Raw genomic sequence first — 27,067 nt, 5'->3', positions numbered from 1 at the left:
GAATTGATTTTGGTAAATGTTTTCTCAGTAGACAGTGACTCAATGATTGAGTTGTTTAACAACGTATACTATGAGCAAGGGAACTTGGACTATCCGAGCAGGACCAACACAATTAATAGAAATTCATTTTGAATTAAATAATTGTATAAGTCACTAAATCACCTTAAATATTTTTGTAAAAAAAAAAAACAAAAAAACCCACCCCCCCCCGTATCTCTGAAGAACTTGTAACTCTGAAAATCTTTATTCTTGTATCTTTCTTTAAGTATGAGGTGATATCTGAGACTGTATATCTTTCCTCAGTAGTAATCTGGGTTCTTCATTAAAGTTTCACACTGAAGATTTGATATGTTAAATTACAAATACAATTTCCTCTGTTAAAAAGATACTAGAGTAGTGTTTTCTGCATTATAACTAATTTTTTGAAACTTTGAATATTTTGTTTATTTAATAATTTAATAATATGTACATGTTTTCTAATTGTTAGTTTTTAAAGTGTTCTGTATTCAGAAAGCTAATTTTTGAAATCTTTTTTGAAATCTTGTCTTCATTTTCTGTTCTTTTCCCATGTTGTCTATCTGCTCTTCTTCATTTCTATCTTTCTCCCTATTTATTGTCCTCTGATTTTGCTCTATTTCAGAATATTTTTTAATCACTCCTTGCACTTAAATTCACTTTTTTCCCCATCTTTCCCATCCCTTCCAATGTTTTTGCTTCCTCTTCTGTTGTATTTGTATCCGCCCTCCCTTCCTCCCTCCAGAGAACAGCTTTGTGCTTTAAGTGGGCACTGGCAGCAGAGTGAAACTGACTAAACTCAATTTCGCTTTGCTGCAGGTGTCACTCTAGCAGAGTGGTAAAGGACAACAATGCAGGAAACAAAGAGATGTGGAGGTGTGTGTTTGAAAAATGGAGTGATTGATATGTACCCTACACTGTTTTGGGTGTTCAGCAATACATGATTTATATGCATTGGTTCATATTTCCTGCATTCCTTGCACACCCAAGAATGAGATTTGGGCACAACAAAAATCAGGATTAAAGTTCTTAATTTGATGTCAAGTGGGAATGAGAACTCTGTTTTTAGGTTTGTTTCCTTTTTTCATTCTAGGAATTTATGATAAAAGAATGTCATCAGGTTTCCAAATAAAACCAAAGACTGCAATACAGAAAAGCAAGACATCTTCGTCTCCTTCATCTAGTTCTCCAGATCTTGCGGTTAAGCCACAACCAAAGCCTAGTGATAAACTTAACCCCAAAACTATTGATCCGGTATGTAGAGATGGTATTTCTAAACAAATTACTTTTTCCTGGAAACAGCCAACCTTCTGTACCAACATAAATGAGTAGGGCCAAACAGAGAGTGAGAGAGTCCCAAAAAATATGGCATTCAATTGGGACAGCAGAAATCTTTGATCACAGAAGATCTATGGTTTTCTAGGGTTTAGTTCTTCTTTTATATTGTCCTATATTTTCCAGAATGTAAACTTTTTCAAAAATAAGTTGCAAGCCCTTCCAATTGCAGAAACGACAGTGGATCTGTTTATGATATGAAGGTTATGTCTTGTTCACCCAGCCTGAAAAACTTAAACGATAGCACCAAGATGTGTTAGAAATTCCACTATTTTTTACTGGGGTATTGATTTTGAACATCACTACCAACATTGATTTCTAGTTTGGTGCTGACCTATTGCAAATATCTACTAAATGTGATTGTCAAAACTTGCTGGACATAATTATCATTTTTGACACTGCATTCTTTCCGGTTATTATTCCTGAAGAAAGAGGTTGCCAATTTTGAACATACAAATACACCTCTACTCGATATAATGCGACCCGATATAACACAAATTCAGATATAACGCGGTAAAGCAGTGCTTCGTGGTGGGGGGGGCTACGCACTCTGGTGGATCAAAGCAAGTTCGATATAACGCGGTTTCACCTATAACGCGGTAAAATTTTTTGGCTCCCGAGGACAGCGTTATATCGAGGTAGAGGTGTAGCTGAAGTAATTGAATTTTAATACATCTAAATATAAATGTGTACATCTAGACACACAGAACATCGGCCATACTTGCAGGATAGGGGACTCTATTCTGGGAATCAGTGACTCCAAGAAAGATTTGGGGGTCATGGTGGATAATCAACTGAACATGAACTCCCATAGCTGTGGCCAAACTATGCAATCTTTGGATGCATACAAATAGGAATCTCAAGTAGGAGTAGAGAAGTTATTTTGGCTCTGTATTAGGCATTGATGTGACCACTGCAGGAGTACTTTATCAGCCTTCTTACTGAATCATGGACAAATTGAAGAGGGTGCAGGAAGAGCCATAATAATGATTAATGGCTTAGAAAACATGTTTTACACTGATAGACTAAAGGAGCTCAATTTGTTCAGCTTAATCAAGAGAAGGTTAAGAGGTGACTTGATCACAGTCTATAAGTACCTTCATGGGGAACAAATATTTAATAATGGGCTCTTCAGTCTAGCAGAGAAAGGTATAACACAGTTCAATATCTGAAAGTTGAAGCTAGACAAATACAGACTGGAAATAAGTGAACATTAATAGTTAGATTGATTAACCATTGAACAATTTGCCAAGATTCATGGTGAATTCTCCATCACTGGCATTTTTAAAATCAAGATTGGATTTTTTTTCTGAAAAATATGCTCTAGGAATTACTTTGGGGAAGTTCTATTTTTCTTGAAGTTAGATTAGAGATTACTTTTTTGTTTTAAGGCAAAAAAAAATGTAGTGCCAATATACTTAAGATTCTTGTCTTCGCTGAATGTCAGCATTAGACTGACAGAATAAGTGGATAGGATACCTATGATTGTTTCTGTTAAAACCTTCAGCCCTGACTGTTCTGAGGTAACATGATCTAGAAAGAGTGGGCAAAGCTATTGTGAGTATCAGCATCATTTTCAAGACTATCTTCTTCCTTACTTGAGAATTGCTGTAGAAAGCACTTTTTTCCATAATAGGAATATGTTTTCTATGCTTGGAGACACTTCATCTGATTTGTGAGTTTAGATTCTTAACGTTTGTTATTAATCATTCACTCTCCAAGATCTGCAAGCCCTAATGCCTGAGGTAAACAGTATCTAATTCCTTATCCTTTTCACAAGGGTATTTGACAGCAACCTCTCCATTTCTAGGATTGGTATTTCTATATAGAAATACTTCAGTTTTCTCTTATGTTTTTTCCTTTTAAAAAATAAGAAACACGTGTGTGCGCGTGCACACACGCAAAAGGCTAAAGGGTTTTCAATACAAGGTAGTTGTCACTCCTTTTAAGAGGAGATGGGTCTAGCCTCACCTGTGACTGATCAGCTGTTTCCCAGCTGAGGCAGACATCAGGTGATAGCTGGAAGATCTAGTACTCATAAAAGCCAGCAAATAGGTCAGTTGCTGGTGACAGTTGACAGGAGTAGGAAGGAGCAGGAGTCCCTGGCTCAAGGGAGAGAGCCCAGTTCATGTGAAATTTCCAGGTAATAGTCCTGTAGAGTGTAATCCTGCAAGGAGCAGCCTATGAATTAGATGGGAGCAGAGAGGCTTGCTGTGACTTTGTCATGGAGTAGTTAGGCCCCTGCAGAAGACTCTGGGTTAGTGGAGAGGGAAGTATTCAATATACTGAACTTGTGTTGTTTTGAAGCAATAAAGCCGAAACCCTGAGGAAAAAGGGATTGAAATCTTATGGCTGGAGACTGTTCTGTGGTGCATGCGCTGGTGAGTTAGCTTACCAGCTTACAGTAGGTACCACCATAGGCTGAATGGAAAGCCAGTGAGAGACTACAATGCTTCGTAATGCTTATGAAAGGTGCCAACTTGCCAGTACTAAAAATTGAAAGCTTCTGTCCAGAAGGAACAGTTTTATTAAAATAGCATCTCTTTTTGTGAAAAATATTATGGTTTCATCAAGTCACTGTTATCCAAGCCAACATACAGTGAAATTAAACACAAAATTATGTTAAAATTTATTTAACATTGCAAAATCAATCACTGAAGAGGTAGGAAATGGCAGATTGCAACCTTAATCAGACTCCTCATGTGTGTGCTTTATGATACAATCTTTAATTACATGATTGCATACTATTTTTTTCCACAAGACTCCTGGTTCATTCAGTGCACAGAATTCACAAGGTCATTGAGTGAGCAGGTATTTGATATTACTTTTTAGTCTTGTTGTTAAACATGTGACACTAGACTTTCTCTGTTCCTCACTATTCAAAACCCTGCTCTGAAGTAAAAATTATTAACTTTCTCAGATACTTTTATGTGGTGCTCATCACTATAGTATCTAAGAGATTCACAGACAATAATTTATTTTCACAACACCCTGTGAGGTGAGGTGGTATTATCCCCATTTTGCAGGTGGTGAATTGAGGCACAAAGAAATTAAAGTTAAAAGTATCTACTAATTTTGGATGCCCAATCTGAGACACCTAGGGTTGGATTTTTCAGAGTACTTAACTTATATAGCACTCTATATCAGTGGTTCTCAACCTTTCCAGACTACTGTACCCCTATCTGGAGTCTGATTTGTCTTGCGTACCCCCAAATTTCACCCTACTTAAATACTACTTGCTTACAAAATCAGATATAAAATACAAAAGTGTCACACCACATTATTACTGAAAAATTGCTTACTTTCTCATTTTTACCATATAATTATAAAATAAATCAATTGGAATATAAATATTGTACTTACATTTCCGTGTATAGTATATAGAGCAATATAAACAAGTCATTGTCTGTTTGAAATTTTAGTTTGTACTGACTTCACTAGTGCTTTTTATGTAGCCTGTTGTAAAACCAGGCAAATATCTAGATGAGTTGATGTACCCCATGGAAGATCTCTGAGTACCCCCAGGGAGAACCACTGCTCTATATGATCAAAACACAACTCCCATTGACTTTAGTTCCAGCTGTGAGTGTATAGCATTCCAGGGTGTCAGGTTGTGCACACACAATCAGTGAACACACTGTCAGTGAACATCTAGGAAAAGTTTTGGCTTAAGTGATCAGTTAGCATCCTCATATAGGAACTCTCAGGAAGAGGCAGGGATAGAATCCAGTTCTCCATGGTAGCATTCAACTGCCTTAACTATGAGACAATCTTTTATCTTCTTCCAATCTTCTGTATCCTTCACTACATTTCTGAAAAAATTAGGCAGGGGTCCTATCTCCAGCCTCCTTCATTGCACAACACTGCTTCATCTCCACTGCAGGTCCGTCATGTGCACTGAATGAGGCAGGGGTCATGTGGGGAAAAATTGTATCATAGCATATATGCACAAGGAGGCCAAATTATGGTTGCACAGCAACCCCTCCTCAATGGCTCCAAGTCTCCTTGCCCAGCCAGTCCCAGTCTCCTCCCTGGCTCCTCATCCAGTCCGTCTTCCCACCCCCACTGGCTCCCAGTCTCCTTGTCCCAATATCCTCCTCCTCCTCTCCTCCCCACCTGTCCAACTCATATCCTCTCTTCAGTCAAGTCAGGCTTTGTGATGTCTGTGTGCCATCTGGAGGAGCATGGAGAGCCCAGGAGCCATGCTCCCTCCCCACTTATGTGAGAGACCCCTCCACCCCATGGGGCCATCATTGACTTTAGTGGGACTACTTGCATGAGAAAGTAGAAAAATGGGATGGGAAATGAAAAGATCATATTTATTAATTTTTCTTAACAAAACAGTAGTAACATACTGCTGTGAGGTTACTTTATTATTTAATTAAATGTTAGAATTCTTTTTCCATCCAGTCTCTGCAGTATCCTTTACAATTGTTTTCTGATCACAAGATGGTTTGTCACATTTCTCTCCAAACTGCAATACTAAAGTACATTTATAATGGTTATAACTGAAATATTATGATAGTGAGTAAATAATGTATTTTACTTTTTTGTCCACCCAGTTTGGGGATCATTCAAAAGCTCCTTCTGCGTTTTCTGCCATTTACTCTAAAGGTGGTATACCTTGCAGGTAATGAATTTTTAAAAACAATTGAACTGAATCTATTCAGACAGTAGTCTTAGGTGCAGTTAAATAGATCAAGACTCGTTTCTTCATTACTGTTAGTGTAGGATGAAAACTATACACTGACTTGTATGTTCTCTGGCTACTTGATTTTACTGATCTCTGAAGGTGCCTCTGATATTTAATTCTTCTCAAGAGAAAGCAAAAACAAGGAGTCTGGTGGCACCTTAAAGACTAACAGATTTATTTGGGCATAAGCTTTCGTGAGTAAAAACCCCACTTCTTCAGATGCCCAAATAAATCTGTTAGTCTTTAAGGTGCCACCGGATTCCTCATAGTCTGTATCCACAAAACCAAACACGGCTACCCCTCTGATAAAAGGAAGCAATCACTCAACATTTGTTTAGTTATTTATTATCATACATAGGTGTAGAGGCTGCACCACTCCAAAAATGGTGAAGTACTTACAGAATTAATTTGAGTCTACTTTGTGAAAGCAGTTGATTTCTTCATACAGTGATGTTTTCTTCCTCATAGTGGCAGAACAGAATTTGGTGTCATTTTAGTGAGTAGGCAATTGCCAGTAAAGGTGCAGGGAATGGAATATTTCTTACATGATCAGTTTCTTTACTGCTAGCAGCATCTTCCACAACTCTGTTACGTTTGGGCTGCTCTCTTCCACTTTGCAGTTTCCAGAGGCAGTTTAGGTTGCAGCACTGCTCATGCTGGCCACGCCACCTTTTCCTGCTTGCCTCCAGATAAGTCATTCCAAAACTTGTAGAAAGAAACTAGTAACAATAACCTCAATGCCAACCCAATAACTATGTACTTCATTGCTCTTCTGACATCTAAGTTATACAAAAATGCACTGATTGACTGCTGTTGCACATCTAAGATGTGCAACAGCTTCTCAGTAGGATGCTGTGGCCTTGGACAGAATGAGGGAAGAATAATCTCCTGTGAAGCATGGAAAGGAGAGTTTGCTTTGGTGAGAAATGATTTTGGAGTTCTCAGCACCACCTTTGTCATTGTGGAACACACAGTAAGGTTCCTGTACAGATAATGCTGCCAACTCTGAGACTTATCTAGCAGATGCAATAGCAGCCAGAAAACAGGTTTTGATAGAGTGCTAGAATGCTGATTATTGAAACCAAAAATTCAGATTGGTGAATTGTTATGGCTTTTATCACCAGAGGTAGTCCCATTTTGAGAACATTGGTCTGACAACTAGTCCAACCAGTCTGACTGCTCTGAGAAACCTGGATACCTGGGAGTTGTCTGTCATGGATCCTGAGGATCCTGTGAATAGAATGCTATTAATGGCTGATACTTGGCATGCTATGATATTGAGTCAAAGACCTCTATCCATGCCCTGTTGGATGAAGTCCAAAATAGCTGGAATCCCTGGATCTCTTGGGTCTACCCTATGCTTAGGGCACTAGACGCTGAAATTGGTCCAGATGGAGGAGTGACCCTTTAATGGAGAGACTCTCCTAGATGAGAGCCAGCTCTTAATAATTTTGAGGACAGACCAAGGGTTGCTAATGCTTCTCTTGCAATAGGCAGGCTGTTAGTTGAAGCCAGTCTGTCTTGATGGGGAAAAGGCCTGGAAAATATCTGGTCTTCTCAGTAGCTCTAATGATGGTTTCAGTTCTATAAGAATGGAAAACTATGGTCTCCTAGGCTAGTAGGGAGTTGGCACTATTATATTGGTTTGTTCTCTCTTTATGTTTTGGATCACTTTCCCCAGGAGTGGAAATATTTATGGTAGGCCTTGCAGTCATCTGTATGAGAGGGCATCTGTTTCGATGGAGTTGGGGTGTACTTCACTGGTGAAATATTTGTCATTTTGCAATCTTGCGGTTTGCGACCCAATCAGCTGAATGGAGATTGGCTGCTGGTTCACAATCCATATTTGCAGGAAAGTCCATTCTTTTAGAGTTCTTGTCCTTAGGAGTGGACTTAAATCTGCCCAGCCGGGCTCTGTTGTTCACCACAGTTACAACCAGGGAATTTGGGGTTGGATGGGAGAAAAAGCCCGTAGCTCCCTGCACTGGGAAAAAGTAGTGTTTCTCCAAATGCTTTGTGGTAGGAGGTATTGAAGCTGGCGTGCTCCAAAGAACCTTTGCAGGCTCTGAGTGCATCGTTAATAGGGAGGGCCACTCTCCTGTGGCAGATGGCTGCAGGATATTGAACAACTTATGGATATTTTAGGAACTCTGCCTGAATGCCCAAGGAAGCCACCACGAGCTGCAAAAGGTCCTGGTATGTCTTGAAGTCCTCAGGTACTGAAGGAAAGAGAGAGCCAGGTACTGCCAAATCATCCAGGGACAAAGAAGAGGAGCCAAGAAGAGCCAAGGTCAGATCCTTCCCCTTGTGGACCCAGATGGGATGATTCCAGAGGCTCCACAATGGGAAGGCTCACTGGTGCCTGAAACTGTGGTGGATTGGCGGTCCCCGCCACCGACCTGCCCGGTGATCTCACCTTAGAACAACCCTTGAGACCAAGGAGCATCCCACGGATTCCATGGAGGCCACAGGGCATAAGGATAGGGCATTGGTGGCCAACAGGTGCAGGGCCAACCGTGAGACAAGTGCCAATCCTGGTACTCCTGGTGCTTCATGAACAGCCCCCCTGTGAGCCAGGCAATGGAGAGTGGGAGGAAAAAGATCCCGACCTTGATGCTTAGGAGTCTCAGGTTTCTGGGGATAAAGGTGGAACCAGCCCTGAGGAGGTGAGCAACTAGTCCAACTCATCCATTTCCCAAAATGAGGGAGAGACTGGTGCCAACAGTGGAAACAGTACCACCGGCACCGAGTATGCCTCTATTATGCCCAGTGCCAGGAGCAATGTTGAACCCGAAGTCAGCATTGGTACCGAAGTAGCTGATGGTGCGGAAGTGGAAGGTGGTGAGACCACCACGGTAAAATGGGCGGCGCAGGATGCAGTGGTGCCGAGGAGGTCCCTTGCCCCGAGCCCAGCACCGACCCCACTTTCACAGACTGTGGAAGGGAAACATTGGGGTGTGGTGCCAACACAAAGGTTCAGCAGTCTGCCCAGCCAATGGGGCTATAAACGATGTAGCCCAGGTAAAGTCTTGGACCAAGGGAGAGGTCGGAATGGAAAGGCAAAGGTGGTCCTTTGGCAGCATATCAGTAAGCAATGTGGAAACAGTCCGTGCTGGCATTACCCTCATCGGTGCCGGACTCAACAGATAGGCTGGGGCCAGAACTGGTGTTGACAGTACAGGGTCTCTAATCTTCCTGTGCAGTCCCGGGGAGTGGTTAGAGGCACCTGTGCCATCCTGCATGTCAGTGCATGCTCTTTCTGTAGGAGGCAGAAGAATCTCCACAAGACCTGAAGTGGTCTCAGTTGGTCTTATGTGACCTTTTCCTCTGTGCACTCGATGGGGAATGGCTCCTCCACCTCTTGAGAGAGGCCCTGGCTCCAGAGCACAAAACAGCAGCAGTTTGAGAACCTAAGGTTGATCTCTGATCCAACATAGGCCACATAGCCTGTTTGAGTAGATGCCGATACAGGCATAGATATACTGGCACATGAAGAGAAGGGAGTTACCTTAGCGTTCTACCCAAATAGGGCTGTGCATTTCACTGGGAAGGCAGTGCATATTAGAAGTGTGTATATATACCTTTACAGTGATTTTTGTAAAACAATTGCGGATCTTTTTGGTATGAATAGCATGTTAAAGAAATTTACTGTTATATGCTGTTTATTTCTCTGTCCCATTTACTAACTTTTGCTCTACCTGATAGGTTGGTTCATGGCTCAGTAAAACACAAATTACAGTGGGAATGTCTTCCTGAAACTCTTCCATTTGATCCTCTTCTTATTACTTTAGCTGAGGTAAACTTGCTTTTCTTGAATAATAGAATAATACAATGCTTTTTTGCCATGCAAAGCTCAAAAAATGAAATTGGCATGCATTATTCAAAGAGGTGGGTAATTGAATGTTGATAACTACTATAACTAAAACAGCTGTTTACTTATTACTTCACATGTCAAGTGCCAACTCACTCTGATATCTAGATACTGTTGTGATTGGTGGTTTTCTAGAGACCCAAATTAAAATTTTACACAACTTACAAGAATAAATAATATTCAGATGTTGAATATTTAGAGGCAAATCCAGTTCCCAGTGTCCAGACCAGCTATTTCAGTTCACAGGGAGGAACAGTGGACCTGTATAGAAGCAGATACTTTGTACTCCTCCAAACACCTCCAAGGAACTTGAACACTTATTTTACCCCTCTTAGTTTTATTCCCAACTGTTATACCTCATCTTTACCTCAGTGTGGAATCCAAAAAGTTATGTTCCTTAGGGGTTGTAGCTAGTGGATCTTTCTGGATTACTGGATGAGCTCCGTCTGGTGGACACTCACTAGTCTCCTTTATCTGGATCCAACCATTGGATCCCATGTGCTCTTAGGCTGGCTGAGAATGGAGAGAGTCTGGGTGTTGTCTTTAGGCCTCTATGCACACTCTCAAGACATACTTCCTCTCTCTGGTATTCCTTCCTGAGAGAGCATTCTACAGTCCTATTGGCTAGGCCCTGAATCTAGGACCAGCTCTTCCAAGCCTCCCCCATAGCTCTTGCATGCTTCTAGAGTTGTACTGAAGTTGTGGATCCACTGGATTACTGTTCCCCTCTTCAGGGAATAGAGAACAGTGAAAGCAAGAGGCATGCAAACTTTGCAACAGAATTGCTAAATCAGTTGTACTTTACTCACAAACAAAGCACATGAGATATACCTCTATAGAAAATAACAAAAACCTTTATGCAAAACTCTCCTTCCAGTGCCCTCACTACTCCAGGAGTCCTTTGGTCAGTCCTTTCAGGGTCCCAAGACTCTCCTTGCCACCACCATTATTGTCTTCTCCTCCTCCCTCCTTCCCCGCTCCCAAAAGTTAGTGAGAGCCTTCCCATTATAAGGTTGCAGTCCCCCCATTCAAGTGACTTTCCTCATTGGCTTTGAGTTCCTCATCAGGTGATCTGATGGTTGGTTACATACTCACCTAGGAGAACTAGTTCCACCGGGTAGCAGCTAGCTTATTGTTTTAGGATGTTTCCATTTGAATGGGAGACCATCCAGATTAATGACTCTTGATTTCTCTGCGTTATTAGCCCTTTGCTAACACTTCTGGGATCCTCACTCTGAGGTGGAGTTTTGATATAGATATGTACAGACATACACTAATCCATCACACCTTCCCCAGCAAAGGCCTAAGGGATAGGTATTAGTGGCATCAGCAGATGCCTTTTTCTCTCTATCCTTGGGCTTTGGATCAACTTGTCCTTCTCTTTACCTTCCTCCCAGCTCTCTCCTTTTGCATACTCTCTGCTACACTAACTCGGAAAGGCAGAGGGGAAGGAAGATGAAGCACCTAATGGCTGCTGATTAGCAATTGCAACCAAAAATGCTAGTGGCTAGAGGGAAAACTTCAAGTAAAACCACCTTCCTAATCCAATATGAAAGGAGAAGTGAAGAGGAACAGCTGTTCATTCTTTCTTCCTTTCTACCCTTTGCAAACATCACATGAGTAGGATTCAGTCAGAGGGTGAATCGGGAACAGAAAGGACTGTTACAGTACAGCGTTTTTCTTGCCTATAGAGAGTTGTAGCTTTCCTTCCCATCAATCTAAGAACAAAAAATAAGCATGTTAGCTAAATGTTTCTGTGAAAAAAGAACAGTAATTAATAATAGTGGTGTTCAATTGTCTTTATGCTTCAGAGGCAACTTCCCCCTTGAATCCGTTTGTCTTTGTTTTATCTGTATACAAACTTGGGAAGACAGGGATTTACTAGTTCTTATTTGGAAGATTTTCTTCACAATTAGAAGGGCTAGAAATCTTAAATTGTGTACAATCTTAATCTATCATGGGAGTTAAATTAATACATAAAATAGGCCAGATGTGGCCTATATGCTGGGAGTTTGAGTATGATTTAGAGATTAGATTCTGTATTTTATGCATTGTACATCAACTGACAATAATGCTGTTCTGTGATCCGTTTAAAATCTCCTTTTGACCTTATATAGGCCCAATAAATACTTGTCTTAATAATGCTTTTTGAAGAACTGGAACATTTCAGTATAGCTCGTTATGTAGGTTGTGATAATGTATTGCTCTATTTGACTAGTTTTGTGTCTTAATATTATTTTAAATTGTTCTTGGAGACATTTCTCCCAGGGAATGAACTCCATAATGGATTTCCAGTAATATTTTAAGAGAATTAATATTTTGAAAGCTAGTAAGCTTTTAATAAACCCATAGAGATATTGTAAAATGTCATTTTCAAAAGATACTATATCCCTAGTGTTAAACAGACTTTCAACTGAGGGGTAATGTTCAACCAAAACAGTTATTTTTCAGTTATCTTATTATGATTAGTCACTGTCAGTTTCTATAGACACCTGTTAGCGGCAATATATTTGTTTTTGAGCCCTCAGTGAGATGTAGATCTCAAATCGGAGCAAGGGGGTGGGTGGGAATTACAGCTCCCAAGTTACATCCCACAGTGATAAACATACTATAAACAAAGATAATAATATTTGAAGATGGTTAATCAGTTTGAGCAGTTGAATATTTTTTAAAAATAATCTTTCTCCCTAATTTGGGCTATGGGAGAGAGTAATGGAAAGTTGCAGAACAAACAAGAACCAAAAAGATCTGTGGATTTTGCTGTTCTTTATAATAATACTTATTTTATTGGGAGTGACCACTATAATTAAAGTTGCATAAGGATTTCCATTCAAATCCTGTTTTTGGTCCCTTTACAACCTTGGAGCACTTTCATTCTTAAGGCCTGAAATATTTCACACTAGGGCTCTGCCCAATGGTAAATTTTCTAAAATCCTGAGCAAAAACATCCTGAAATGTCAGATGTTTACATCTGAAACCATGACATTGACTATTTTAAAAATCTATGACCGTGAAATTGAGCAAAATGGCCCTAGATATATCATTGTGGTGTGAAGAGGAAGGCCTTTGGCATATTGGCCAAAATAGCTCATCCAGAGCTGAGTTTGGATCTCAGAGCTCCAGCTCCTGTAGGGAATCCTTTGTGGTTTCAGAGATTCTCCTGTCAGTTACCAGTTTCCTGGGTGTAAATAAATTTAGGTCCAACCCAACTATGCAAAGAGAACCTTCTCTTCAGTGAGTTAATCTTACTCACTGGAAGTGGGGCCTTGTAAACCAAAATGAATCAGTCAGTAAGCAGCCAGGAAACCTAATAGAAAATATGCTCAAATTTATCCTTACCCTCTATTCTTTGTACTGGTCACTACAAATTACTTTGTGTCCAGTCTTATTTCCTGTTTTCCCAACATTTGGCAGGGAGTTTGCCTTAAAAGACATTCTAGAAATCTCAACAAACTTAAATTTAGGGCGTGTCCACATTTGAAATTCTACAGCAGCACAGCTCCAGCGCTTTAGTGTAGACACTACCTATGCCGACAGGAGGGGTTCTCCCATCAGTGTAGGTAATCCACCTCCTCAAGAGGCAGTCGCTAGGTCAACGGATGAATCAGGTCAATTTAACTACACTGTTCAGTGATGTGGATTTTTCACACCCTTGAGTGATGAAGGTGGGTAGACCTAACCTTTTAGTGTAGATCAGGCTTTAGAGTCCTGTATCAGACATGCTAGGCTGAACCTGAGCTGTGTTTAGATGCTTTTGAAAGAAAAAATAATCTCTTAGTATTTGAAGTGGCTGAGGGACCTTCTCTCACAGAACAAATCAAAGATTTCTGCCATATAGATTGTGAGTTCCTGTAACTCCTGTGATTCAGGATATCACGAGCCTGCACATTTGTACTGCTTTAAAGTGTCAGCCTTGTACCATGTTCTGTTTTCATTAAGGGTAGGGAAATCCCTGAGAAAGGTCATCTATTTTCTGTTCATGGGGCTGTGGAGAAATTAGTTTGGGAAGATGGAATGAAAATAAAGAAGTACATCTGTTGATGAAAATGACCATATTAAAAGGGTAAAAGTATTCTTTCACATATCAAGGAAAAAACCTGAATATTTAGTGAGCAGAGATATACTCAATGAATCCACATGGTGGAGTAAGTGTGTTTTATGTTTTTGAATGGCTGCAATAAAACATGAGCAATATATTGCTGCTAGAGGGAACCTTTTGATGTTTTAATGTAGTGTTGTGTTAAAAGTTGCATATTAACAAAAGATATTTTCCATATATATATATATATATATATATATACACATATATATATATATAACAGGGTCTAAGAGAGACAAAACACCCATATACATTTGTATCCAAGGAGGGCTTTAAGGAATTACTCTTGGTTGAAGATGCTATTGAAAAAGCAATTCCCTTGTTGCCTCGTCTAGTTCCAGTGTTAAAGGCTGCTCTGGTATGTTTCTCTTATTTTTCATTTATTGTACTCTTGGATTTTTTTTTTCTTACAAAGATGAAGTCTAAAGAAAAAAGTCAGTTTGATACAAGTGTTGCAGATGGGAAATTGTCTGAGTCCTGGGATGACAGTAGCAACCCGTGAGAAGTGGGGCAGCTCCCGAATGACTCTTTAGGCTCTGAGAGTATGTCTACACTGCAGTGTAAGCCTGTGCTTGAGCCTGGGCTCAAGGCTAACCCCCCCCTTGCATCTACACTGCAATTGTGTTAGCCCAGGGCTTGGACCCAGGGTCCCAGGACCTTGCGGAGCTGGAGGGTCCGAGCTCAAATCAAGCAGGGTCTGAGCCCTATTACTTTGCAGGGTAGTCGCAACCCCACTTGACTCAGGTCCTGGGAGTTATCTGGAAGTATCCCACATCTTCCTTAGTCCTCTCTATCCCAAGAATCTGCACTCTATTGAAAACAGAAGTCCCTTCCCTCCCTCCCCGTTGGAAAACGGAGACAGCTCTGGTGAGCGTTAACCCATTCTATTCTGAGCACCAATCTGCAAGCACATTATCAGAGAGCCTCCTGGGTATGCAATGGAGAGCGAACCGATCAAGCCTTTTGCAAAGCGGGGTGCTTCCTGGTAATGTGCAGGGTGGGCAGTAAAGTTTTCCCACAGTGTTTCATGTTCCTAAGGCTAGAGTGACCACATTTTGGGGGGAGGGGAAGGAGGAGTGCGCTAGGGACTCTGAGATATAATTATTTTGATATGGCTCTGCACACTGCAGTGTGGACACCAGAGCACTAGGTTCGAGCACAGGTCAGACAATTCTTAACCTAGGGTTAAAATATAATGTAGACGCTCAAGCCTAGGGTTCCCTAACACAGGCCAGCTAAGCTAACTGAATTCCCATTAACCTTGGTCTTACGTTGCAGTGTAGACATACTCAGAATGTGGGAAATACAGAGGGACCTAGACAAATTAGAGGATTGGGCCAAAAGAAATCTGATGAGGTTCAACAAGGACAAGTGCAGAGTCCTGCACTTAGGACAGAAGAATCCCATCCCCTGCTATAGACTAGGGACCGAATGGCTAGGAAGCAGTTCTGCAGAAAAGGACCTAGGGGTTACAGTGGATGAGAAACTGGATATGAGTCGACAGTGTGCCCTTGTTGCCAAGAAGGCTAACGGCATTTTGGGCTGTATAAGTAGGGGCATTGCCAGCAGATCGAGGGACATGATCATTCCCCTCTATTCAACATTGGTGAGGCCTCATCTGGAGTACTGTGTCCAGTTTTGGGCCCCACACTACAAGAAGGATGTGGAAAAATTGGAGAGTCCAGCGGAGGGCAACAAAAATGATTAGGGGGCTGGAGCACATGACTTATGAGGAGAGGCTGAGGGAACTGGGATTGTTTAGTCTGCAAAAGAGAAGAATGAGTGGGATTTGATAGGTGCTTTCAACTACCTGAAAGGGGGTTCCAAAGAGGATGGATCTAGACTGTTCTCAGTGGTACCAGATGACAGAACAAGGAGTAATGGTCTCAAGTTGCAGTGGGGGAATTTTAGGTTGGATATTAGGAAAATCTTTTCACTAGGAGGGTGGTGAAGCACTGGAATGGGTTACCTAGGGAGATGGTGGAATCTCCTTCCTTAGAGGTTTTTAAGGTCAGGCTTGACAAAGCCCTGGCTGGGATGATTTAGTTGGGAATTGGTCCTGCTTTGAGCAGGGGGTTGGACTAGATGACCTCCTGAGGTCCCTTCCAACCCTGATATTCTATGATTCTATGAAATAGGCACCAATAGAACTTCAACATCATTGTGCTTTGTGTATAATATGCATATAATCGGAGGTAAAATGAACAGACCCCAGAGCAAATAGATAAGACTGTTATATGCAAGGATTGAAATAAAATTAAAGGGGTTCAAAGGATGAAATGGAATAGATCAATGGGGAAAGAGGAATAACATTAGAAAATGGGATTAAGCATGCTTTTTAAAAATGTGTATTATAGTAATGCATTTGAAGGAATTGAAAGGTTATCGTAAGGCAAAATGGAATGGACCTGTATGGGGACTCTTAATACAATGGCCCCGATCTGCAAAGATACTTAGGTGCCTAAATCCCAGATTTAGGCTCCTTTGCAATCCTGAAACCCCTCCCCACTTGGCTGCTATCCAGCCCTGTAGGAACCTGAACTCACTCAGTGCTAAATTTCCACTAAAAGTTCCCTAGGCATGTAAGTATCTGCCTCTGAGCATGCACACTGCTGCCTCACTCTAGGCATCTGGATTCCTCTCTCCCACCTAAGCCTTATTGTTATCCATGAGCCATGGCAAGATAGGCAGAGAAGTGCCTGTTTTGTCTGTGGGGCCTGATCTGATCGGCATGCTCAGAGGTTCAGCATTGCAATGCCTAGCTCCCTTTGTGGATCTGGGCCCAACTCTCTTTTCAGGATTCTATTTCTAGTTTTCCCACTGACTTGCTGTATGAATTGAACCAAGTCATTTAATTTTGCTGTGCCTCCATTTGTTCACCTATAAAAGGATCGTAATTGTTATTTACCCATGGGTTTTACAGGGATGGATTAATATTTGAAAATTCTTTGAGATCCTTACGTTACGGGCACTACAGATGAGTCAAGTAATATTCATAGGCGCCGACTCCGTGGGTGCTCCAGGGCTGCAGCACCCACAGGGAAAAATTAGTGGGTGCTCTGCACCCACTGGCAGCCAAACTCCCCTCACTCCCCACCTCCTCCTCCTCCTCCTCCCCTGAGCGCACCGCATCCCCACTCCTCCGCCTACCTCCCAGCGCTTCCCGCCGTCAAACAGCTGTTTGGCGGCGTTAGCAGGGAGGGGGAGGAGCGGTAATGTGGCGCACTTAGGGGAGGAGGTGGGGAAGAGGCGGGGCGGGGATTTGGGGAAGGAGTTGGAATAGGGACAGGGAGGGGGCAGAGTTGGGGCAGGGACTTTGGGGAAGGAGTTGGAAGTGGGGGGGACACAGGGGGGTCGAGCACCCACCAGTGGGAGCAGAAGGCGGCGCCTATGGTAGTAATTATAGTCTTTATCAGTTCCCTAGGCCTATTCTGGCAGTTCTAGTTGTTCAAACTTTTTCAATGTTTATCCTTTTTCTCTGAACTTTTTCCCACTTGTCTTCTTACAATGCAATGCTGAAAACTAAATGCATTTCTCTAACTGAGGCCTAAGAAGTACTTCATATACATCTAATCCTCCCATTATCACTACAATCCAGTATAATACATAGTTGATCATTACACAAAACAGTCATTGGTGTTCTGTAACACATTTGTTAATGATCCACAATAGATCCTTGCAGGATAATACATAGTTGATCATTACACAAAACAGTCATTGGTGTTCTGTAACACATTTGTTAATGATCCACAATAGATCCTTGCAGGAACCTCATTCAATATCTTCTTCCAACCTAACACTACAATAGTTACTCTGGGTTTACTGATTTATTAGCTAAAATATTACTTACTATACTATAATTCCAGCTAATCCACATTTCTTAAATGCTTTTTAAAAATGTTAAGGGGTAATGTAGCAAACACCTGACTAAAACTGAGATTCTGTAGATGGACTTGTCACAGTTTCAGAGTAACTGCACCTGTATTCTATCCTTCATGTTTCACTTCAGGAGTGCCCAGTCAGGTCTCAGGTCTGCAGCCATCACCAGTCTCTGTGTGGGGACCCTTGCCTCACTCCCATCTGACATGGGGTTTTAAGCCTGCACATAGCCCTGCCTTACACTGGGATAACCCCAGCAAGCAAGTCTACCTAATGGCCAGCACCTGTAAAATTGATTTCTCTCTCCAAGGGCTATGAGCAGTGTATTGCCAGAAGTTACAAGTTACCACACAGCTTTCTAAGCAAGTACATTTATTTTTAAGGTGAAAGCATTACAGAGAAGACGTAATAAAAAACAATAAACTGATTTAAACGCACACTAAACATACCAGGAGCCACCCATCAGTCTTATGGGGCCCTAGTAGGCCAAAGTATTTCACATGGTTGGGGCCCCTCTGTATGGAAGGTCTTGTCCTTTTGCTGGATCAAAAAGAAGACCCTGAGTCAGTTCACACACAGCCTTTTTAAGCCAAAAATGCTTTATTTTCCTAGTCCCAGGAACCCAGTTTGAATCAGTATATGTGAACCTCCCCAAGGAGGTGATTTCTCTCTGGAGATTTTCAGTGAGTATTTCACCTTAATCACCCCCACACACACTGTTTTAATTCCTGAAGGAGCTCTGGTAACCATCCCCCAGGGAGTAGAACATAATCACATTCCCTGTCCCACAGTGTTACATAAACATAATAAAATATGTTCCCCCAAAGATACTGCATGCTGTTTAACTACCTAGCTTGCTCTCCTATCAAATAAATAAATGATTAGTTGTCACACAACAGAATAAATGAAAAAGTCTGTTTCATTCTGAAAAACTTCTGAAACTTGCCATTAGCATCCAATATTGGATGCTGTGCTGTGTTGTGTGTGTGTTTCCTTTTCCCCCCCTGAAAATACATTGGCATTTAAATGTTACATGCTTGATATTAACATATTCTATAATGCTGTACTTGTGTTTCTAAACCTCTTCAAACATTAGTTTCAGTGCTTTGAAAAAGTAAAGCACTGTGTAAGTACTAATTATTGTACTCAAGAGATTGCTGTTTTAGCGAGCTTGCACATTTGATTGAGGATTACTGTTTGATAGCAGTTTATTAATTTTTCCCCCCCCTTGCAAGGCCCATTCAAACGGTGAAGTATTTGAAAGAGGATTGAATGCTTTGGTACAGCTGAGTGCCATTGTTGGCCCTGCTCTTAATGATCAGCTGAAACACCTACTCACAAGCGTAAGTACAAAAAATTGACACAGTAACTGTGCCTCTTCATTTCTTATGTTACTTTTGTTTAGAGACTTCCTGTCATTTCACACAAAGATGATGGAACTTTCAGCTGTTCCATGAAAGGCATTTCTTGATAAGCTTTTGCAGCGATCCATAGTTTTATTTTATTATATGGTGAATTATAGTGCTCCAACATTCAGTATAGCTACTAGACCAAAAGAACAATTTGTACAATAAACCCCCCTAAAGACTGAGACAAATTAGTTACTGTGTTTTGAAGAGACATTGTTTATTTATTATAAAATTACCTCTGAATTTTAAATATTAATATTTAGTAACAAAACCCATTAAAGTTGCTGTGATGGGGAGGACTAGGTCCGGAGGCCCCCTGCTGAAGGCTTTATGGCCCTGCCACACCCAACCCCAGAAAAGGGCAGTAGAGAGGTCCTCCGAGCTACCTAGAGCGGCTGTGTGGGAAGCAGCCAATCAGGGCCCAGCAGGCTAAGAAAGAAGAGCTGCAGGGCCAGTGAAGGCCAGGTGAATAAAGACACCCGATCACGAATGGCTGAGGCCCAGGTTATAGTTAAGGCAGAACAGAGGACCGTTGGGACTCCGTTTAGGACTTGGAAGGCTGCCCCAGGGACAGGTTTTTTTTCCCCATTGTGGGGAAATGGGCCACATAAGAAGGTATTGCCCCCCCCCCCCACCCTCCAAAAAAAACCCTCTAACTCAGGAAGGCAGTACTGGTACGATCATAGTCCCAGGACTCCCTGTAATTGGCAAACCTGGTCGACAAGGAAGAAGGACTGAGGCCCATGTGATAGAAATGGGAAAGCAGTTGTGGGTCTTGAACAACCCTTTTGCTGAAGGGAAGACCCAGCCTCCAGTGTCTGTCCTGAGGGAAGAGAACATGGGGAATGTACCTAATGTGTCGCAGGAACTGCAGCTGGGCCGGGGCCCTGAAATTAGTCCTGTGGAGAAGAGCCCAATAAGAAGCGCTGAGGGACAGCAGGGTTCCCTGACAGGTGGTGTTGGAGACAGAGGGAAACCTGTTTCACAGAGCCTGGGAGCTCAGAGAATGACTGATAGTCAGGACCCTTGGTTGGGCACTAGGCACCCCTACAACCTGCAGAACAAGATGAATGCTCTCTGGTATGAACTAAATAACAGGTTAAAGGCTTATGAGACCCAGGTCCAGGGAATAGAACAGACACGTTTTCAAATGGTGAAAGAGCTGGCCAAGCAGCTGGGACAGACCAAGCAGGAGACAGCCAACCTTGAGAAGGTAAAGCTGGCGCTGGCGGCCAAATGTAAAGAGGTATCCAAGGAAAGCAAAACGTGTCCGCTTAGTGAGCGAGACACTGGGTACACAAAAGATGATAGGCAAAAGATGATAGGCAGGTGAAGGAGGTGAGCTGAACTAAAACCTGGAGGAGGAGGTCTCCAATCTAAAAGATAGACAGAAGGAGTTGGAACATCTCCTTGTTTTGGAGAGGGAATGCTCTGCCTATTCTAGAGACCAGTGGGCCCATACAGAAATAGAGGTACATGAGAGAGAAACTCTCTCCTTTCAGAATTTGAAAGAAAGCCAGCAACAGAAGCTGAATCTAGAAAGGACCCGGCAAGCCTTTGAGGAGCAGCTTACCATACTGGGAAAAGAGCCAGAGAGTACCACGAGGCTTGTGTGGATACCAGTGGGTTGGTTGATGGGCTAGGCACCCAGAAAGGCCTCACGAAAGGAGTGAGTAGCAGACTAATAAAGAAGCGGGTGTCCTGTGGCACAAACACTAAGTTCCCATGTACAACAATGCTGCAATAAGCAACAGAGGGTCCTGTGGCACCTTTAAGACTAACAGAAGTATTGGGAGCATAAGCTTTCGTGGGTAAGAACCTCATTTCTTCATGCTGCAATAATGGCAGTAGCCCCCTCAGCTACACAGCAGGCCTCTACTGTAAAGGACTGGGGTAAGCTAGAAGAGAAGGCTGCTATGGCTGATCGGAATCAGGCTGAAATTCTGGAACTACGGGTACAGGTAGCTCAATACTGGCAGGATCTGGAAGAAATCTGCTCTTCATGGGAAAGGATTGTAGGGCGAGCAGTAAAACAGGAGCAAGAGCTGACTCATCTCAAAGATGAAAACGAGACAGCGGACCAACAGTGCTTACTGCTGCAAAAGGAGCTGACCAAACTCCAAAACCTGATCAAGGTCCAGCCAGGGTCAAAGTCCAACTCGGCTAAGGAGAAAGCTGGGGTTTTGTGGACTGACGCCAGTACAGAAGGAAGATGGCTTGGATAGGGACATACACTCACCTGCCGAACCATGGATCATGATATAGTGGCAAAGCAGGGCAACAACTGGACCTCTGCTAAAAAGAAGAGCTCTTCTCAGAGGAAAAAGGAAGCTAAAAATGGTCCTAACCTGCTGAATGTCATCCACACAATAGTGTGGGTACAGAAAGAACAAAAGTGGGTGTTGCTAAGCCAGGTATTGAAAGCAGTGGGAAAAACAGTACAGTTCCTGGTCTTTGAAAGTCCTGGAAGGGATCTTAACCTGGATAGAGAGATCCTTAACTCTGAAGAGTGTACATGCAGATGAATCCAGAAGGACTCCTCTCCAGATCAGGAGGCCACAGTAAAAGAGTTTATTTCTGGGGAAATCCCAGCTCTGTTAACCAGCCTACAGGCAGTAAAAGGCTTTTACCATCTGAACGCCTCACATGTGATAAATTCTGACATGCCACTGATTATGGAGGGTTATGTGCACTGTATGGGGTACCTACAAAAAGGGGGGCCCCGGGCTGTGGTCACTTCGTATTTCTCTGAGGAAGATAAGGGTATTGCCAACATAGGTGTGCACAGCCCATTTCATTAGGGTGTGCACCCAGGGAGCCCCGCCCCCACCCTGCCCCCATCCACTCCCTCCTACTTCCCGCCCCCTGACTTCCCCCCCCCTCAGAACCCACAACCCCCCCTGCTCCTTGTCCCCTGACTACCCCCTCCTGGGACCCCTGCCCCTAACTGCCCCCAGGACCCCAACCCCTATCTAAGCCTCCCTGCTCCTTGTCCCCTGACTGCCCCCCTAGGACCTTACCCTCTACCTGTCCCCTGACTGCCCCGACCCTTATCCACACCCTCGCCCCCAGACAGACCCCTGGGACTCCCACGCCTATCCAACCGCTCCCCACCCCCTGACAGGACCCCCAGAACTCCCGACCCATCCAACCCCCCCTGCTCCCTGCCTCCCCCAACCCCTCTCCAACCCCTGCCTCCTGACAGCCCCCCCAGAACTCCTGACTCATCCACCCCCCAGCTCCTTGTCCCCTGACCACCCCCTCCAGAGCCCCCCCCCAACTGCTCCCCCAGGACCCTCCTTGCTCCCTGTCCCCTGACTGCCCTGATCCCTATCCACCCCCGCCCCCGACAGACCCCGGGACTCCCATGCCCCATCCAACCCCTGCTGCTCCCTGACTGCCCCCTCCAGAGACCCCCCACCCCTAACCACCCCCCCGGGATCCCACCCCTTATCCAACCCACCCTGTTCCCTGTCTGCCCCCACCCCTTATCCAACCCCCCGGCCCCGGACCCCTTACCATGAGATGAGGCTCCTAGCCTCCACACGGAGCCAAACACTGCCCCGCAGGAGTGCACAGCCCCAGCCCCGAGAGCGCTGCGCGCGTGGCGGCATGGCTCCAGGGGAGGGGGGAAGGCAGGGGACGGGCCAGCGGCTTGCTGTGTTTGGCCGGGCGCTCCAGCCTGGGAGCGCAGACCCCGCGGCTTGCCGCGCCGGGAGCCATTTGCCCACCCCTGCATTAGGGTGTGCCTGGGCACACCCGGCACACTCTGTGCGCACGCCTATGATTGCCAATGACCTGGTGGACTTCCTAATGTAAGCTAAACAAGAAGTCCCCCCCCGGCTGAGAAACATGGCTAAAGGGTACCTTTGGTCAAGCCCACCTTTGAGATAGGTTTGCTCTGAATAGAAGGAGCTCCCAGAGAGCCTGAACAATGAAAACCTCTCCAGACAAAGAATTCTGAGAGGAACCCTGATTAACTGGGGCAATGAGATGTTAAAAGCTCTCCAGGTAGAGAGGACTGGGAGAGAAACCCTGATAGACAAGGGCAGAGACTACCATGAATAGCTCTCCAGGTAGAAAGGCCTGAGAGGGAACCCTGCTAAAAAGGGGACAAGGATTATAAAAGCTCTCCAGGTAGAAAGGCCTGGGAGAGAAGTATTCTGAGGAAGCAGGGCAAAATTAATAGGTGTGTTGCAGAGCTATTTAAGGAAGGAGCCCTAATTGGAAAATCTCTCCAGGTAAGAGAGGCCTGGGAGGGAACCCTGACCAAAAGAGGCAAAGATTATAAAAGCTCTCCAGGTAGATAGGCCTGGGGGAGAAGATCTTGAGCAATTAGGGCAGAAAGTGAATAACTCTCCAGATAGAAAGGCCTAAGAGAGAAGACACAGATCCATTGGGGTGAGAAACTGCCAAATCTCTCCAGGCAGAGAGGCCTGGCAGGGAAACCCTGAGAAACCAGGGCAAGGACTACTAAAGCTCCCTGTTTTTCCCCACTGTGTAAGAGGCCAGGGAGGGAGAGCCCTAACAAACAGGGGCACAGACAAAGGAACTCTCCAGACTATTCCCAACAACTGTTTCGTATTCCTCTTCGTACCCTTGTTTTGCATCAAAAATAGTTGCAAACAAATATAAAAGCTGTCTGTCTATGGATTTTATACTGCTACCCATCATTGCAATAACTGAGCATTTTCTGCAAAGCTATGTTTTTCATTACAAAAAACTTCGTTTTCCCCTTTTGCTTTTGACCATGTGTCTTACTTTGGAATTACCTACTATGCATAAAGTAATGAGTCTTTTTGCTTTTATTTTCCTGAATTAAGGTGAAGCAGTATTCTAAAGCAAAAGTAAATGTGGTTGGTTTTCATACATTGTACTTCAATCATTTTCTTTCCAAGTTATATTTATATTTTATTTTTTCCAATAGATTTCAAAGAGGTTAATGGACAAGAAATTCAAAGAGCAGATCATTGTTGCATTACAAAAGCTAGAGCAGTATGGTGGAAAGGTGAGTTGAACAGATTATTCTCTGCATTTTACATTTTGTTAGAAAATATAAAAACATACTTGAAATGTATAAATCATGTCAAGAAAACTTTTGAGTTCAAGTCTCTGAATCCTTCAAATTAGAGCTTTGATCCTGCAAACACTTATATGTGCTTAACTCTACATGCTGTGACTACTCTATGTGTAAAATTAAGCATATGTGTAGGTTTTGCAGGTTTGGGGCCTAGTGGTGTTGTGTACTGATTCATAATGTGAAAATAGCTTTATTTTCCTGTATATGAATGGTGACCTAGAAAAGAAATAGAATCTACTTCATGTAATACATAGTCACTTATAGACTTTTATTTTACATTTCTATAGAGAATACTTTTTTATTTTAAATTATTGTCATACATCCCCACACTAATTTCTTGTGCTCCTTTGTAAGAAACGTAGGCGCACACCTTAACATGACATTCCAAGAATCCACACCTACATAGGGATCCATACAGCAGGCCTCTTACTCCCACACTAAGGGTATGTCTACACCCAGCCGCTAGTTCGGCGGCTGGGAATCGAAGTTCCGGGTTCGATTTATCGCGTCTGGTCTGGACGCGATATATCGATCCCGGAAGCGCTTGCCGTCGACTGCGGTACTCCAGCTCGGCGAGAGGAGTACCGCGGAGTCGATGGGGAGCCTGCCTGCCGCGTGTGGACCGCGTCTGAACCGCGGTAAGTTCGAACTAAGGTATGTCGACTTCAGCTACGTTATTCACGTAGCTGAAGTTGCGTACCTTAGTTCGAATTTGGGGGTTAGTGTAGACCAGGCCTTAGTCCCATTCAATGGGACTCCATTGAGAAGTAAGTGCCTGTCCACACAGATGCCCTTTGCAAGATAAGTGTCTAAAACATTAAACTGTTTCTGCTAGGAGGTGTGTGCATACTTACTGGTGAGATGGAACATTTGCTATTCTTTTCCTCCCTAGACACCAGAAGAGCTCTATAATTCTACTTCCAGGGCTTGAAATTTGTGAGGAAAAAAGTTTATCTACTGCAGTGACGTGTCATGTTTTTAAAATACTGGCTTTGTTAGTTAACCTAAAGTATTTAAATGTCCGACAGTAAGCATCAGTTTGATCCAAGTTCCATTTCTATTAACGTTTTGTCTTCCCAAACAAACAGGATTTTTTCCAAAGCAATAATAAAACAATTACTAAGAAATACTAAAATTTTGTATATAAAACGTAAGAGATATTGCATATATCTGATTTCCACTTCTTCTTTTGTCCTGTTTTCTACCCTTTCTTCCTGTCCCCTTTTCTTAAGAGAAATTCTCTTTACCAACCATTATTGCACCCTTCTTTAAGTTCTCTCACTCCTCCCTTGTTGTCTTTAAATTATCTCTCCTAACTCTTATCGAGGATTAATTCTGCCTTTGTCAAACACACGGCTTCTATTGATTTAATTGAGAATTACATTTGTAAGAAGGCTTTCGAATTGGGCATTTGATTTTCTTTCATTCTTTTCCCCCCTCCCCCCTCCACCCCTTCTTGGGTACTCGCATCAAATCTTGAAGAGGAAAATAATGATGCCCTGTAAACGGTATTATTTAAAAACAATTTTCCCAGCAGGACACGTGATCTATGGAATTTTTAAACCCTGTATGTTTTTTCTGTGTGTTTGAGCGCCTTTAATAAAAAAAAAAAAAAAAAGATTTATTAGAGTGAGAGCACCAAGAACTTAGCGGTAGTTAATAGATAACCCACAAGTCAGTGGTACATAAAACCTACCCTCCTGTAGTTCTCCCATCTATTTTCTTCTGTTATTTTATCAGTTCTTTGCATGTTTTTTTTTTAAGTTATTTGTCTCTGTTACTTTTCCTATGAGAGAGAGATTTGATCTCTCTCAAAATATTTAATGTTTTTTTTGTCTTCAACTCTCTTTTGATAGTTTAGTTTGTATGATGGGTGTTTAGATATGTATAATTTTAAGGAAATGTTATAACTCCGATACTTCCCTTAGTTGCCTTCAGAACTAAGTGCTTCATACTGTGTAAACTTCATTTTTATCAACAGGAGAGTGTTGCTATCATCAAATCTAAAATTCCAACCTATTGTTCCATCTCCTCTTGAACGAGAGACCCATCTAGTCATTTACACTGCATGGTGTGGTTGTGGGCGTCAGAAGCTGACTGTGGATGCTGTTGGAATTTCCTTTTGGTACAATTTATTCTAATAAAACTAACCACAAACATTCTGTAATCTGGTTTGGGAGAAAAATGAAGATTAAGTGGATTGTGTCCATAATATCTTGTAATTATGGCAAACAGTTATATCATTTTTATTATATAAATCTGTTTGTGTATCCAGTCTTATGTTTACAGTTACAGTCAATTATTGGTTATCTACCATTAATTGTTTCAGCTGTAAACAAAGTAAATGTTAATTCATTTTTGCTGTACATTCCTATTTCCTTAAATAATTCTGCCACACTTACTGTGTTTATCAAATGTTACATAAAAGGTAGAATTTGATTGTAATTATTAATTAAGCAGTAACTAACTCCCTGCTAAAGTGCAGATACATATTTATTTTACATAGGTAAAACTTGCAATGATTTCTTTACATTTTCATCTCTGTAACACTCATCATGGGAGTTTTCTGTTACAAAAGAACTGATTTAAAACTAGTTGTACAGTGTTGCTCTAGTAGTGTAAATAGTGTAAAATAATCAGGTGTTGATATTGGAATACTGTTTTTCATATTCCATCCCAGTAACCC

The 27,067-nt window shown here is 42.5% G+C and overlaps 1 protein-coding gene across 2 annotated transcripts; it reads left to right on the top strand.

Moving 5' to 3' along the window:
• The first annotated feature begins 866 nt into the window (after positions 1-866).
• Positions 867-26,477, top strand: PACRGL (parkin coregulated like). Of its 2 annotated transcripts, XM_065405583.1 has the most exons (8): positions 867-891; positions 1,109-1,269; positions 5,913-5,980; positions 9,749-9,839; positions 14,237-14,371; positions 19,128-19,235; positions 24,229-24,309; positions 26,363-26,477. In XM_065405583.1, the coding sequence occupies exons 1-8, from the start codon at positions 867-869 to the stop codon at positions 26,417-26,419; spliced, it is 726 nt and encodes a 241-aa protein (XP_065261655.1). In that variant the 3' UTR covers positions 26,420-26,477. The 2 variants fall into 2 exon arrangements, with proteins under 2 accessions (XP_065261655.1, XP_065261656.1); XM_065405584.1 differs by lacking the exons at positions 867-891; positions 24,229-24,309 and having other exon boundaries at positions 1,120-1,269.
• Positions 26,478-27,067: the final 590 nt, after the last annotated feature.

The sequence above is a fragment of the Emys orbicularis genome, chromosome 5 (genome assembly GCF_028017835.1).
Source record: "Emys orbicularis isolate rEmyOrb1 chromosome 5, rEmyOrb1.hap1, whole genome shotgun sequence".
NCBI lineage: Eukaryota > Metazoa > Chordata > Testudines > Emydidae > Emys > Emys orbicularis.
This window is presented reverse-complemented; position numbering and strand designations above follow the sequence as displayed.